General features: G+C 40.0%; 1 protein-coding gene across 1 annotated transcript in view; it reads right to left on the bottom strand.

Moving 5' to 3' along the window:
• LOC125291159 (basal body-orientation factor 1-like) overlaps positions 1-17,428 on the bottom strand; it is a 156,136-nt gene that overhangs the window by 85,004 nt on the left and 53,704 nt on the right. The window contains exons 4-6 of the mRNA XM_048237750.1: positions 7,756-7,899; positions 7,593-7,673; positions 5,783-5,853 (exon numbers count right to left, since the gene is read on the bottom strand). Of these exons, the coding sequence (XP_048093707.1) occupies positions 5,783-5,853; positions 7,593-7,673; positions 7,756-7,899 (296 nt within the window). The remainder of the gene's footprint in view (positions 1-5,782; positions 5,854-7,592; positions 7,674-7,755; positions 7,900-17,428) is intronic.

Genomic DNA, 17,428 nt, shown 5'->3' on the forward strand with positions numbered 1-17,428 from the left:
GGCTGAAGTGCCCTTGAGCAAGGCACCTAACTCCTCACTGCTCCCCCCGAGCCACTGTTGTTGCAGGCAGCTCACCTTTGCCGGGATTAGTTTGTGTGCTTCACCTCACTGTGTGTTCACTGTGTGCTGAGTGTGTTTCACTAATTCACAGATTGGGATAAATGCAGAGACCAAATTTCCCTCACGGGATCAAAAGAGTATACTTACTTATACTTACTTAGAACATCGTCAGCAAAGAGAGCTATTTTTTGCTCTCCAGCTTCCAATTGTATACCTGTAATACCATTGCTTTTTCTGATCCACTGTGCTAAGGGTTCTATAAAGATTGTAAAGAACATTGGACTTAATGGACAGCCTTGTCTTGTAGACCTCTCCAACTGGAAGGAGTCACTAATATAAGCTCACCATTAATTTTCAGTCTAGCGGCCAGCTTGGTGTATAAAGCTTCCAATATCTTAATGAATCGTTTATTAAAACCAAATATGTCCATAACATCAAAGATAAATTTCCATCTTACTGAATCAAAAGCCTTCTCTGCATCAATACTGATCAACATAATCTTTTAGCATAAATAGAGGTAAATAGTTTGTAGTCAATATTAAGTACGCTAATTGGTCTATAGCTATAACATTGTAATTTATCCTTTCCGCCTTTGGGTATCACAGATATGATTGCCTCCCTCCAAGACGGGGGAATTTCTCCCTTTTGCAGGACCCAATTAAATATCATAAGTAGAATGGGGGACAAAGCCTCTTCCAGACCCTTGTACCATTCTGATGTAAAACCATCTGGACCTGGCGATTTATTAGATTTCAATTTAATTATGGTTGAATGCAGTTCTTCCTTCGATATGGGTGACTTTAATGTTGAATATTTATCTTCTGTCAAAGTTGGTAAATCCAGCAATTTGACTACTTGAGATTGTGAGTATATTGTTCATAATAACCTTTGAAACAACCCTTGATGTCTTTCAATTCGTGGAGGATGTTTTTAGTCTTTGTATCCATTATTTTATAGATTGTGTTTTCTGCCTCTTGCTTTCTTAGGTTGTAAGCTAATAATTTTACTTCCACCCTCATAATATTTTTGTTTTGTATATATCAATTTATTTTGAATTTCTAATCTATATATTTCTTCTATTTGATTTCTTTTCTTTTTTATTTCTGTTTCGATACTTGAGTTAAGGGAGTGTCTATGTTCAGTTTCCAACTTTTTAAGATCAATTTTTAAATCATTAAGCCTCTTGGTTCTTTGTTTCTTTAGGAAGGAAGTTACTGCAATGACCCTTCCTCTCATTACAGCTTTACATGCATCCCATAAAATGGGAGAGGAAACTTCACCATTATCATTCTCTTTTATGTATTCCAGTGTGTCTTTTCCAAATCCTGTCTTTGATCAGTATAGATTAATTTAGTGTCCAATGTGTAAGTTTCTTCCTATACACTTCAGACAGTCATATATACTGGGCAATGGTCTGAAATATCACTGGTTCCAATATGACAGCTATGCACTCTATCAATATAAGTTCTAAATACCAGAAAATAATCGATTCTTGCGTATGAGGAATGAGGGGATGAGAAATGTGTGTAGTCCCTGACCGACGGATTAAAAAATCTCCATACATCAATCAAGCCTATGTCTGACATTATGGTATTCATTTTTGTAGTTAATTTCCTGGATTGAGAAATTCGGCTATTTGAGGAATCAAGGTGCGGATTCAAAGTAATATTAAAGTCGCCTCCACATACTAAAATGCCCTGCGCCTCTGTCACTGTCCTATCAAGTATCTGCTTGTAAAAGTCTGTCCTCGAACCTGGTGGGAAGTATACATTATATAAAGTTTCCATCAACTTTTCTTTTAATTAGTATAAAATCTACCTTCCCTGTCTTTAATAGTAGTAATATGTTCATACACCACTCTTCCTGAGATCAGAATAGCCACTCCCCTACTATGTTTTGATCCATTAGAGGATGAGAAGACATATTTAAATCCCTGTCTTTTAAGCTTTTGATGGTGTACCTCAGTCATATGGGTTTCTTGCAAAAATGCTATATCAATATTGTCTCTTTTAAGCTTTATAACAATTTTGTTACCATTAGAAGCCCATTAACATTAAGAGAAATTAAATTAACCATGTGGTAAGTCTAGTGTTTAACCAAGTTACAATCTCCATTTTGCATAGTGTCACCCTCCATTGGTGCAATTTTCTCACGCTGAGAAATAAAAAAAGATCCCCCCCTCAACTTAAAACAAATATAATTACAATTATAGTGGAACAGAATAAATTTAAAGACTTCCCTGGGTAAAAGGGTCACTAAAGTCCTTGTTGGAAAAGGATGGAGGGAAAACCTCACAAAAGGTGGGGCAGGGGCCCTCCCTAGTGGTGGAATGACTTGTTCGTACATTCCGTATCCTCTAGATAAGTCCAACATAAATGCTGATAAATGTCATATATATGTTAAAATGTCCTTGTGGACTAATGTACATAGGCCAAACTAAACGCAATTTAAAATTAGGAATTGCGGAACATAAAGCAGCAATCAGAAACTTTGATTATGCAATCGCAAGGCATTACAGAGATAAGAGTCATGGACCAAGCACTAACCTTAAGTTTATAGGTATTGAGAGGATCAAACCTCAACCACGAGGAGGTAATTTAATCAAACAACTTTTGCAGAGAGAGGCCTTTTGGATACATGAACTCAACACAGTAGAACCATATGGTCTGAATGAGGTATTGGATTTAAGTGTATTCTTGGGATAAGATGTGTATGTAGAGTATATTTTTGTAAATAGATTATATTTTTGTAAATAGAGTATATTTTAGTATAGAGTGTATTTTTCTATGTAAATGAATTATTGGTTGATGGTAATGACCGAAATTAAAATCTATTGTATTTTTGAACATGCAATATGTTTTTTGATACAAATATGCTTAAATGACATAGATTGTGTAGGCCTATATGTAAGCTAAAATATGCAGGATATTGAATTGATGATATTGATTGCAATTTCTGGTGTGTTAGAGTGTGGAGTACTTTCACTGGGTCTGGTGTGGTCATGTGATGATGTTACCACCTATTTCACCTGTGGGTGTCAGATTGACTGTGAACGCGTTGTTCACGCCAAATAAAGTCAGCAAAATATACCCTCCAGTGTGCGATGTATACTACTCTTTTGACTTATAAATGCTGATCCGTTTGATCTGATTCATAGTATAGTATAGCCTACCTTCTCTGTTGTTTGATCTATGGGGAACAAGGCAAAGGTTAAGAAAGAAACAATACTAATCAGTCCCATCCTCTTTCATGCATTTAAGTCCTCCTCCATGTATTTTTTTCATTATTGAGATAATCTCCTGAATTCCTGAAGTCTCTCCTTCGCCCTCATCTCTACTCGATTCTCCTTCCCTCCCGCGTCTTCTCGTTGCCAATGAAACAAGTTCTGTATGCTCTCCGCCAGATTGGCTCCCGGTTCTTTTCTGAGACTGGCCACTTGAATATGTCTAATAAGTCTGCGGACCAGTGTTCCAATGAATTCGGACCTTTGTGAATGGAGTTTGAAAACGAATGCCTTTCTCTTTTAGTTCTTTATTAACCCCTGCATAAGCTCTGCGCTTCACCACCACCTCCGATGTGTAGTCGTGATCAAAAGAGATTAGTTTATTCGTTATGTAGATCTTTTTCCTTCATGCTAGCGTCAGAACAATATCTTTAACATTGTACTGCTGGAAGTTCACCACGATGGATCTTGATGCAGACTCGGGGGGCGGTTTCTGCGTTAAAACCCTATGAGCGTGTTGAATTTGGAGGGCCATGTCTTCAGGTAGTGGGAGCTGTTCCACCAGAAACAACGACTTGTATTATAGAGTCAACAACGACTTGTATCATAGAGTCACCCTCCATATCCTCAGGGACACCATAAATCCAAATGTTGCATCTCCTGGATCTGCTCTCCAAATCTGTCACTTTATTTTGAAGTTGTTGTCTTTCTCTTAGTAGATACAGCAGGCACTCTTTAGTTACATTTCGATGATAGCTTGGCCTTGAGATTGAAGTGATGTACCTATCTCCGTTAGCTTCTGGTTTATCTCCTGGTTAAAGCTTGTTAGCCCTTCCTTCAGGTCCGACTTCAAATCCTCCTTTAATTCAGAGATAGCCATGTCTTTTTTAAAGTCTTGGAGGTCTTTACCGATAGAGGTCAATTGACGGAAGAGCTGGTCTCCTGATTCGGTGGTGTCTCTAGGCCTGGTTGGGAAGCCATCGTCGTTGGTGCACTAAGCTGGTCTCTTTTCGTCCTTGTTCGTTCCATAGTCTGTTTTTTTCGAGCTCTTTAGGCTTTTCTGCGATTTCCCCACAATCATTACTTTCTTGTATAATACTTTGAATTAAAGGGCTGTATTTTGCACACTGGCGCATGGCGTAAAACTCTTTTTCCACCCGCGCAAAGTTTAATTCGGTATTTTGCACGTTTATTTTTTAAACAATGCGCCCAGGGGTGTGGCAATTAACAACCTAGGGAGGGGCCTGGCGCATTGTCTAAAAATCGCTATTGTACACCTGGTCAGAAGTCTATGGCGAGTTGTTTATATGTTATTTTAAGAGCGCATTGTCAACAGTCATATTGGCAGGTGCACGCACCATCCTTCTATCATTCATGAACGCACACCAGCGCACGTCCATGCAAAACATTACAAATTGCACGATTAAACATAATTAGAATAAAGATATTACGAAATACTGTACATCTCATGATGAGTAGTTATTCACCATCATTTGCAAATTGGTAATGACGGTTAAGTGATTAGGGGAGAGGCGAGAGACACATATGGAGCACAGCTGAAGACGCACTGTCACGAGATATAAGCAACTCCTCTGCAGGATAAATGTTGTTTTACTCAGTCATTTGAGCAATAGTAGGGTAAGTGTTGCTTTTTCCAGACTATGTTTTCGATGGTAACCCATTGTCAGTCAATAGTGAAAGTAACTGCATATAACTGTCTTGTCGTTGACTGACACCTTGGTGAAGTAAGTTTCACTTTGCCAATGAGTTCAAATAATAGACGAGTGCAAATGCGTGAAGGCTATGCTAGGTTTTAATAAAGCATGGTTTAGGAATGACTATTCCATACGGTCTCGCAAGCAGCCTCCTTCAAATGCGCCGTTAAATGCCAAAATACCGATACCGATTATTTGACATATCACGCTTTGCGCTGTTAAAGGGAATGACAGATGTCATTCTTATTGGTGTAAATGATGTTACGCCCCAAACACACCCATATGACTGATTAAAAAACCTAGGAACACCTTGTTGCGCCATGTGCTTCACGTTTGATAACGAAACCCCTCCCAATGTGAACTGGACATCCTACTAAATTTGAATAAACTTTTGACGAGTGACGATGCGCTTTAGAATGTCATGATAGGGCCCAAAGATTTCGAGTAGGGGAATACTTTTAAAGATGGATTGAGACGGAGAGTTGCACTGCACATGTGTTCTCAACATGAAATCAGCCAGAAGTCAGCAACCACTTTATTTGGCATTGCAACCACCATATACCCTAGCAACACCCTAGCAACCTTCTTAATTACCCTAGCAACAACCTAGCAACCACCACTATAATGTCAGCCTAGCAACCACCATAGCAACCAGCATAGCAACCACATCAGCCACCATATCTACCTTGGCCACACCTTAGCAACCATCTTAATTACCCTAGCAACAACCTAGTTAGCATGTTACTAATGGGAAATTTCAAGTAAGTGACAGGGAAGTACTCACACAACAGCTTCATTGTGGGCACGTTCAGCCAACTGAGCAATTCTCTGCTCTGCTTCCTTCTCCAGGCGAACCTGACAAAAGATTCAGCATTTTTTATTTCATTTGTCAGTTTTCTATTATTCTTTCAATTGTCTTCATCCTAAATTCCAGAGAAATCCATAGCAATTCAATTCAATTCAAAAAATGTTATTTATCCCCGAGGGGGCAATTTTCTCTATGCAGGCATAGTGACATATAAGACATAACACAACATATAAGACAAAGAAAGAACAGGACAGACAGGAGTGTGGGGGGGACTTAGTCCCAGGAGATGGAGGAGGAGGGGGCTTGGAGCATATTCAAGTTCAAAAGGTGAATAGCCTTGCTCCTTGTTGGTGCCCCCCACCCAATCCCAATCCTCCCCCACCTTTTTTATGCAGCCCTTGCCACTTAATCTACTAAACCCCTCTTCTACTGCACTTTTACCCCCATTAATGCACAAATAGGCTGACACCAGACATAATTTCACTGCATTTCTTACTTCCAGTAACTATATGCATGTGACAATAAACTTCCTTGTATCCTTGTATCCTTGTAGCCTCAAAAGTAAAGGTGGCCTTCCTCCTGTTAGTCCGAGCCAGAGGACAGCGCAGACGCCTGCCAGATGGCAGCCATTCAAAAACTCTGTGTAGGACATGGGTAGAGTCTTCTAAGACGTAGTTGGCTTTCCTTAATGTTGCCTTGTCATGCAGTGATATCAGAGACTGAAGAGGGTGGCCAATGATTTTAGAACATGTGTTCACAATGCTCTGGAGGTGTTTCTTATTTTTGACTGAGATTTTTGACATTTCCTCAAGAAATACTGCCTCTGTTGACATTTTTTAATAATCACCTCTGTATTAGAGTCAAAACGCAGTTTGTCATCAATGACAGTGCCCAGGTATTTATATTCATGTACAACTTCCACTGGTTCCCCGTGGATTGTAGTTGCAGTCCTGCTTCCTCCATGCTTAGTGAAGTCAATGAACATCTCCTTGGTCTTTGTAACATTTACTGTAGCTCCAAAAAGGAGCTATCACACCATTCCACAAACTCACTGAGGACAGGCCCGTGATCTTGGACAGAACCATGTAGCAGGGAAAGGAGAACAGTATCGTCAGCAAACTTCACTAGATGACGATCAGCATGGCGGCTTCTAGTTATCTGTGTACAAGATGAAAAGTAGTGGTGAGAGGACACAACCCTGGGGTGAGCCAGTGGACGTGTATCTGATGTCAGAGAACCTCTTGTTGACCAGCACCGTCTGTGTTCTTTGGGTCAGAAAGTCTGTAATCCACAGAATTAGCTGATGATCCAGGTTGAAATAGTCCATACATTTTTTTAACCAGCATGTGAGGTTGAATGGTGTTAAAGGCAGACGAGAAATCTGCAAATAGGAGCCGGGCAAAAGAATTTGGGCTTTCTACACGTTCATGGATGGCATTCAATATGTAGATCATCCACCCCTCTTTTAGCATGATATGCAAACTGAAGAGGATCCATCTTTGAAGCTGTGGCGCTGATAATGTGAGCTTTATCAGCGCCACAGGTTTAGGTCATTCAGGACTTTAAGGCTGCTCTTCTTGGGAATGGGAATATAGCAGGCTATAAGGCAACCTTCACAACTAGTCCAATACCTGTGCAGTGGCAACTTGCATTTGTTAGCAAAAAGTCAGTTCTTAACTAACTGAAAACAGTCTAGGACACCACGCTATGGATTCCTACTCAAATTATCCAATGATTAACTGTCTTACAATTCCAGAGGCACTGACAGTAATTGATTTGAACATACCTTTTCAATGAAAAATTTGTGCTCCACTCTAGCAAGCATCTCTTTGTGCTCCCGATTTTCAATGTACATGTTTTCTTTAAGCTGAATAAAAGAAAAGAAAATGATCTTCAATACCTTATACTGCTCAGTTTCAAAAAGGATTATTAGTAGTTGTTCTACATACATTGGTAAGTTCTTGTTCCATGTGGGCTTTCTGCTTGCGAAATTCCTTAATCGTCTTCAGCTCTCCCTGGATCATACGAAACTCACTGAGTCTCTTCTTAAATTTCTCCTCCATATCATTGATTGTTTGGGTGTATTCACCAACCTAGGATAACAAAAAATACACCCAACAAGACAATGGGTGGGTTGCACCAACAAGGATTACATTTGAACCTGGATTAGGTTCCTAGGTAGGAACCTAGGTTTATCCATTAATCCAGTTGCACCAAACTTTAAACATAGTTTTAACCTGGATTCATTTTAATCCCGTTGCTCAACTGCTTTAAACACAGATTTAAATTTCAGTTAGGGATTAATTTTAATCCTGCTGCTGAGGTGGTTTCAATTTCTGAAATGACTGCATATATTGTATTGAATAAAAAGTCCCACAAAGGAAAATAAGAGACTGTTTCAACCCTACAGAGTTCTATGATGATGAGGAATTTTCAAGGAGGTACCGATTCAACAAGGAATCTGTAATAATACATTTTTTAAAAATCATGTACACAATTAAACATGGCAGTGACCAGATTATCTTTAAACTAGGTTTAAAGTTGGTGTAGGTTAAAATGTAATTCTTGTTGGTACAACCCACCGGTCAAGGTTTTAATCACAGAGTAAGGTTTTAAACATGGATTTGTTAAACAATGCTAAAAATTGAGTGATGCAACAGAGCTCAAATTACATTTAAACCTAGATCTACAAATCCTTGATTAGGACTAAAACAAGTCTAATGTAATCCTTGTTAGTGCAACCCACCCAATATGTTTTATTTGGTTGGCAAAAAAAAAAATCACAAAAGGGATCAATAGTTGCCACTATAATATTAGGCTCAAGCTGGGGCAAGCTAGTGTGTGACAAGGCGTGATAGTTTATAGATTGTTATAACAGCCTGTTTTCTACACCTGGGCCTGTATAAAATCTTAAGGTTAAAAGTAGCTCCTAACTAGCGGATTTAGGAGAAACTCCTGACAACAATGGGTGTGTCCGTCATAACTTTAGGACTAGAGTCATTCACAAAGCATTTTAGCCTTACAAGTAAGTCTGGAACAGCTTAGAAGTAGTTGAGAGGACTCCTAACTCAGTAAGACCTATCCACAAACAATCGTAAAGCAGCTACAGTATTTGTATCATTCCACGTAGCAATGTTTTGACATGCACATACAAAATCACTTACTGGAGATCTCAATCGTGATGGAATAATTGTGTATTGTAAGGAATGGAATAATGCCACCAACAACCAAAACCATTCATTGTCAAGATTTTAATTAAAGGTGCTCTAAGTGATGTTACGGCAGTTTCTAAGCTAAAAAATGTTTTGTCACATTGCAACAAACATATCCTCACAATCCCAGTGTTTACCCTACAATGTATTCAGCAGCGGCGCAGCGCCGCTCCTGGAATTCAAGCGCTACTGCAAAAAAGTTGGCTAATTAAAAAAAAAAAAAAACGCAAGTAAACTTCAGGAACAGCTGCCGTTCGTTCAGGTTTGATGTCAACAAATAATAGTAGTGTAAATGTACAGACTAAGGGCCCGTACACACCAGATACGATATGAAATAACAGTGTGAAAATGCGAAAAATTCATGTGCGAAATTTTACTCAAAGTGTACACACCGAGTCCGATGCGATTATTTTAATATTTCGCATTCTATTTCACGCTCACGTTACGCAGGTTCACACAGCGACTTTCAGTAAGCAGGGAGAACTCATAAAATCATCAAGATTTGAAACAGATTATAGCATTGATCATACATGGAACCGTGCATTGGCTTGAGAGGTGCTGGGGAAATTAAAGCTTACGGCCATCCTTCCCATCCCTTGTCTATTCTACTTGTGCTATTGTGACGGAACACATATAAGTTGCTTGGGCTCATTAGTGCACCCATACACCCACCCCACTACACAACACACATGCAACCAGATTCTATAACGCTAGGCGTTAAAGGTCTCATCTCATCGTTTTTTCATTAATTTTGCAGTGGTCTGCAGTATTGATGAATGCCCTGTGAGCCGGTTTTGGTGAAAAAAATGCTGACCTGCGTCTGTTTCATGCTGTTCTAGTTTGGTGGGAAGGTGGGGAGGGAGGAACGACTGGATTTTCGCCTCTAGTCATGAATATTAATGACATGCTAATGAATTCACATCTGATTGGCTAACAGTACTGTGACGCTTCCTCCAGTGCGTCCTCATCCGATTCTGCCTGTGCTATGCTCCATATTCAACTTTACAGTGCTAAAACCTGGCTAAAACTTGAGTCAAAACTGTTGCACAAAATGTCTTCGGAGATACAACTTCATGTGTTTGATCCTAGTATCCGAGTAGGAAGAAGAACCGCTTCCTGATCGTTTGTCGGTGAACGTTGGTTTAATAGAATGGTAACAATTGCCTGTCAGCTTAAAATTTCTCCTAAAAGAGGTGAACGTTTGTGACAATGAACGTCATCTTGCTTTCAAGTAATAAACAGTTGGAAACGTTTTTAAAATAAAGACCTATTTCTTTACACAGTCAAAAGTCTTTGCAATCTTCCTAGTAGATATTTTACTTCACAACACAGGTAAGCACCCTAAATGCAGTTCAGCCACTGACCTAGCCTGCTAATGCTATCGGAATAGATTGTTATGGTTTGAATTCCATGATACTATCATTTAAAGACCACTTGGTCATAGCCCAATATATATATATATATATAGATCTAAATGCAAACACACCTACCTAGCTATATTTTGCTGGAATTGTACCAGAATGCCTACAGAAGCAGAGAATGTGTGCTGCAAGACTTCTCCGGTAATGAGAACTATGGCTTTGATAGCCTGACATCTGGCAGAGGTTAGCCTACTCAAGTTGTTTTCTGTCACGTATGACAGAAAAAGTAGCCTACTATAGGAATCTTATAGTATTTTGGGACTAAATATTACAGTAATCTTATAGGAATACTATAGTATTTGGACATACTATAGGTACTATAAGACTACTATAGAAAAACTATAGCGGTTACAGGATATTATAGTCAAGTCAGTTTTATTTAGTATAGCGCATTTAACATGCACAAAGTGCAACCCAAAGCGCTCCACATACAAGACATTGACAAAAAACAAAAGACAATAAGTGTTGACACCACATTTAAAAAATAACAAACACAAAAGATGCCGGACGGAGCGGCGTAGTCGCCAGCGTTCCCTTGACACTAAGACATACAAGACAGACAACACAGCAAATTGAAAATAAATAAATAAAATAATAATAATAATAATAATCATGTTAAAATTAGTCCAATTTCCAACCGGCTGAAAAAGTCCAAGGGCAATGATGACCCGCGTGAAACTGCCAATGCAAGACCAACAAAGTTCTTTCACTGACCAACTCAGAGAATTTACTGGCAGTCTGGAGAGCAGAGCACCAGAAGAACAACAGTCTGAAGTCGTGATGGGCGATCTTCCTGCTGATCAGCAGCTCGGTGGCTTTAGCAAGGACCGTTTGTGGCTTCATGGCTCCCGACGTCGCCATCAGAGCTCCCCACGTCAGCACTCAATCCAGACTGCAGGCACCCAGCGTCAGAGGCGTTAACGTTATTGCAGCTCGCAGGTCTGCCGCAGCTTGATGGTCGTGGCAGCTGCAGATCTCTCGCAGAGTAGGCCCATTGCCCTGAGCAATCTTTCCGTCCAGACGAGTCCAGACAGAGGATGTGCAGCGTCAGATGGAAGAGGGACGGCTAGTCAAGGCAAGCTCATCAGCCCAGTAGAATAGAAACGAACGTTACCGTTAGTTATCAGCCAGAAAAAAGGACCAAGAATAACACAAAACTATCGAAAATAACGTAAATAAAAGGTGAAAACATTTAACTTGACTAATAAATACAAAAAAAAATAACAGAACATTACATAAAATTACGAACATTACATAAAAACAAACAAAAACATGATGCCAGACGGAGCAGCATGTCTCGCCAGCGTCCCCGTAACCTAGCAACTTATAGAGTTATTAGTAGTACTTCTACAGTATGTCCCAATTATTCCTATAAGATTACTATACTATTTTGTCCCAAATACTATAAGATTCCTATACTACTTTTTCGTAAGGGCTCATGTGGTTAGAAAAAAGGGCAACACCAGTACCCCTGTTGTCTGTATGACCCTGTACCCAGGATTAGAACCAGTCTGCCTTAGCATAATGTACTCCCTTCAAAATGCACTAAACATTCGACTATGACGACTATGGCCCTCTGTGAGACAGAAGATATGACAGGTAAGATAAACCTTTAGCTTAAAAGGGACAAAAACTGATGAAACTCCTAAAACAAATATACAAAACAGGTCAATTTTCAATAAATAACTTTATTATATTTACATACAGCAGTGGTTCTCAAAGTGTGGTCCGCAAGCTATCTCAAGTGTTCCACAAGTAGATGTGGTAAAATATAATAGATGAGTTGTTTGCAATATTGAACCAACTTGTATGTAAATCCAAACAGTTCTGCAACAAACTATGCCAGTTTAAATCATATGAATCCTCTGACACCATAAGCAAGGTGCAAAGACAATAAGCAAGGTGGTTCAGTGAGAAGGCCTATTGTGTAATATACTGTTGAAGTAGGTCTACTGTTTTGTTTTTTGCTAGGTGGTCCGTGAAACACTGACAAATAGTAATATTGCAGTCTATTAAAATAATGCAAACACAAAACAAGAACATTGTCCTGGGGATCCGAAGGGACAACACACAAAACACATTCGTTGGCTGTGATGATTCTATTACATTGCTCTTTGATTGCGCTGGGCCATAGGTGGAGCCAGGTGTTGAGGTGTGGAGGTGTTGAGGTGTGGAGATGTCGCTTTCATCCTCCTCCTCCTCTTGATCAACCCGAGGTCTTCTAGCTGGTTTTTTGTTTTGTCTACACAAATGTATTATAGGTAGAGCAATGAAAATCTGGTGAATTGTTGCCCTGATGAAGAAATGTGTGTATATAAAAAAACTTGTGCTCAAAGTTGACCTTTGACCCTTATTTGTCAGATACTGTACTCTGCCTTTGTATTATGTACTAAAAATAAGGAGTCGTGCAAAGGCAAAAGGCAGTAACTGACATATAATCAATATTTGCTACCAAAGGCAGAGTATGGTAACTGTACTTGCACGTCGAAGAACAAAGCCAAAGAACAGTAACTGCAGGTGTGGCTCTCTGCCATGGTTGCTTGTATGGTTTTGGGAGTTACGGTGAACACAACCCTCTATTTTTTTTTAAAAAAGTCAAATTGAGTATAGATATTTATCCACATGATAAAGGAAGTCTTTAATATCCCAAAAATGACATTAACTCATTTTCGACCAAAAATGCAGTTACTGCCTTTTGGCTTTGTAGGGCAGTATTAATCAAGCACCATGCAGTCTGCATTCACAATCGAGGTGCTTGATTTTATACACCTGTGGAAAGTGACCTGAAGAAACCCATGAATTGACTTTCCCAAACATTGACGAGCACATAAGAACCTGTATTAGCCTACTAGAAAAAGACTTCTAGAAACTAACTAGCACAACAATAAAAGTTAGATCACAAACCTATGCTTCTAACGTGATGACCTAATGTAGGCTAGAAAGCTGTGTAGCCTGACATCAGGATGTGCTCTGGAAGACATACAAAACACTAAGTAAACACCAAGTAATCAAACAAAACATCATTGTAGGCCTACAAAGGTTAATGTAATAATGGCAAGAAGACATAAATTAGACTGAAGTGTAAATACCTGAGTTCTAGTGATAGCAACTTAGCCTAATAGTGCACGGGTATTGTGTTTTTGATTTTCCCTGTTTAGACTAGAATACCCGTACTTAGTTGAGCATAAGATATTGTTGCTAATATTATTATTTGTGGTTTAACGATTATAGGTTCAACAAGCTAAATCTCTGGGTAGTATGGTCAGTTTCTTATGAGTGTAGCTACACCAGGCACGTAACTGAAGCATTCCGTTCCTGGCATGCTAGTGGCCTGTAGGCTACGTTCAGGAAAATAGACCATTCCTCTAATGGATTTTACCAGAGCCCTTCCTATTAGACATTCTCTGATTTTACACGTCGCGAACAAAACACTTCATGATAGCAAAATTCATGATAGCTTAATACGTGCCTGGTGTAGCTTCCTGTAATATAGGCTAGCCTAAGCCTAGCTTGTACCCTTTTCATGCATGCTAACGTGAAGAATATGAACATGCTATTTTGTAACAGACGTTAGGTGGAAAGGTTTGTTTGTACTTACAGCCTGTGAGCTGGTGGTCGATCGTCATGACGGTACAGAACCAGGTTTTCAGAACATCGATGCAAAACCACTTTCTAACTGTAGGCAGTGAGTGTGGTCGAAATGATTGGAACACAGAACTAATGTTGCACTACTTCGGTGGTGGTGTTCCAACGATAAATCCGAACCATTTCTTCCTCAACTCTTGTTTCTAAGGCAAGACATGCAACATTGATGTGTTATTGCCACAAATAACACAGGCACAGGATTTTTTTCCGCCATGTTAGCAACTTGCTGTTAGCTCCTACTAGCTGCAGAGAGACAATCCCCTAGCCGCAAAATCTTCCAGTCTTCCTGTAGGCGGTCACAAGCCAAGGTGGGCGAGTCCATGAATAATCAGTTTCCCTTCGGCGTCATTGGGAAGGGCTCTTTCTGATTCACTTGTTTTTCCGTGTATTTTCTTTCATTGGCTAATGCGGGCAATGGGGGTAGAAGATAATTTTCACGTATGAAACTTGGAGTGAGCTATAGTATTTCGAAAGTAACAAGTATTAAACGGTTTCTCAGTGAATGAGACCTTTAAGGGACATGATTAACGTGGGCATAAGTTCAAGGAGGATACGCTTTTATAGAGTTAAGCATTCTTATCTTCCTTGAGAAAAATTCTATTAAATGCTACTACATTTAAACACAATTGTTGCCGCGAGGCATTCCAGCCTACGAATTTAATAACAAGTAGGCCTACATCATGCATAATTAAAAAATAACTCGACTTAGGCTACACAATGGTTTCCATTACAGCACAGCGCACATTCATGAATGAGTGAAAGCGGCTTCCTTGTCTCGCAATAAACAGCTGAAAATTCTGACACTTTTTCAACTACATGAAACCTCACAGTGAGCCATCAAATACCCCCTATATTTAAGTGCCTATCAGTCTCAACATTTAGATATAATAAAACAGTCCTAAAGTAAATTAAATCCCAAGCCAAACCGAAAATCGTCTGCTTTTGATAGCCTGGTATGCCGCTCCAAACGAAACACACGTCTCACAATAAAACGCACAATGTAAGAAATAAAGGTCTCCCAGGCATACAATCCTGCCCCAAACATACCAGCCTAAGCCTAAGTAAATAGCAGACCACAGACATAATTTGAGGATTTACGGAAAGTGTGCAATCATACATGGACGCCTGGCGATGCTCTGGCCGTCTGTGCCTCTGACTCCGCTGCCTCATTTGGATGGTAACTCGACAGGTGAGCGTGAAAATTTGATGTTGTGGATGCGTAAGTAAACTGTTTTTTGCAGAGTCCGCAGACTACATCCTCTTTAAGGGTTACTTTACCTTCTGCCGTATACAACCCAAAGTAGGCTATTTCCAGACACCACATAGATGAGTTGGGGACGTAATTGTCCACTCAGGCTGGCCGCTCTGTGCGTTATCTTCCATTTTCGAAACAGGGTGGCTATTGAGTAATCCGACTCTCGCCAGATGAATTTCGTTCTCTGGCTCCAGTCATTATTGTGGCTACTGGATATTATTGGCTTGATTTGGTCATGGGCCAACGCTAGAATACGTTTAGAGACGTTTTATGAGATGGCAAACAATAAAATAAAAAACAAACTAATCATAGACTGTAAAAATGCGCTACACATGGCACTAAAAACCGAATAGTTTATTTATACTACAGGTATTTCACATCATGTTCGAATGCATTTGCAGCAGCAGGCAGACTGCTCTTCGTTAGAGCCGCTGTTATCCAATGAAATTAAGTTGCGCTCCAGGGCGACTCCACGCGCGTTCCCGAGCAACTTTTTCTTCTTCTTGTTACGTGGCAAGCAATTTATGTGCATTATCGCCACCCTCTTACTGGAGGACGACTTTCTTTTTACAGAATATCTAATAAAAATTGACGTTGGTCCATGCGTCATTTCCAGCTTTGGAACTTGGCGCATGGTCAGAGCCGACTGGCGCTGGATCCGAGCCCCAGTGTTCAATATGGCGTTGACTATGAATTGGCCGGATTTACTAGCCTAGTCACTCTCTCCAGTTATATATAATACCTCCATGAGCCTAACAAGTTGTAGGGTAGGCAAGGCCTCATTTAAAATGTTACATGCCAAAATGCTATACGCCAACACGCTATAAAACGGCCATAGCCTATATCATGTACATCTCACGAAACCATTTCACATGGATGCATAGGCTATGTCAAAATTTAGGCACAGAGCCAGCCTGTAGAAATGAGCATGGGATAAAATCGCACTGTTGCAACAAGTGGTTAAAATTGATCAGCTTGTATGACGATGATCCAACACACAGCAAAAGCTAATAATGATAGCCTACCAGTTATTAGCTTACCTTTATAAGATCCACAGAAAGTTTTTCACAGAGTTCCACATTGGGCTACTTCAGTTATGAAGCATAAAGCAAAGTTAACGCACCAGGAAATGTGAGGCAAAATTACGATAGTGGTAACCCTGGACATAATGCTGTTGTCAGCAGCATAGCCCATCATGACCTATTCTTAAAACTTCCATTTTCATGAATGCATGTTGTATTTTTTCACGCAAATATGTGCAGTGAGAAGGTCTGTTCACTGCTGCAATGAGATTTCATTATTTTTGGTTGAGTGTAAAATGGGACGGTGGTAAGAAGTGGGGAAAGATGTCTGTAAGGAGTTCGCACTACGTAAGGAGTTCGTCAGGAGTACTCGAACACCTGAGAGAGTCTACTGTAACGTAAACTCTTTGTAACTTTGGCATACCGGTAGGCCTATTAAGGAGACTAGTCATCTGAAGACTTAACATGGACTGTTAACACTCAATATGTTCCGAAGAAGTCCAGACAACGACTCTACTTCCTTCGTCAGCTAAGGAAATTCAAAGTTTCTACATCCATCATGAAGGCCTTCTACACTTCAGCGGTTGAGAGTGTTCTAACTGGTAGCATCATCACCTGGTATGGGAACTCCACAGTTAGAGATTGTAGTACTCTGCAGAGAGTATTGCGCTCAGCTGAACGTACTATAAGAACTCAACTCCCTGCTCTACAATATATCTATTCCAGAAGAGTACTCCTAAGAGCCCAAAAGATTCTGAAGGACTTATTTATTATTTTTGATTTCTCCTCCATCTATCTACCCATGTCCTTGATTGCTTAGCCTTTCTGCCCCCACCCCCCACCCCACCCCCATCACACACACAAAAAAAACACACTTACATCATCACTGTCATCACCTCACATACATACAGCACACTGCTTGCTACAGTCAGCCTCCTCTACATACTTGCTGCACACTGCCCCCCCTCCCTACATACACAGCACATTGTCTTCAGGATCTTCTCCAACACACATCCTCTACATACTTACAGCACACTGCCCCCACCCACCCACACACACACTACACA

This window comes from Alosa alosa, chromosome 2, assembly GCF_017589495.1.
Source record: "Alosa alosa isolate M-15738 ecotype Scorff River chromosome 2, AALO_Geno_1.1, whole genome shotgun sequence".
Taxonomy (NCBI): Eukaryota; Metazoa; Chordata; class Actinopteri; order Clupeiformes; family Clupeidae; genus Alosa; species Alosa alosa.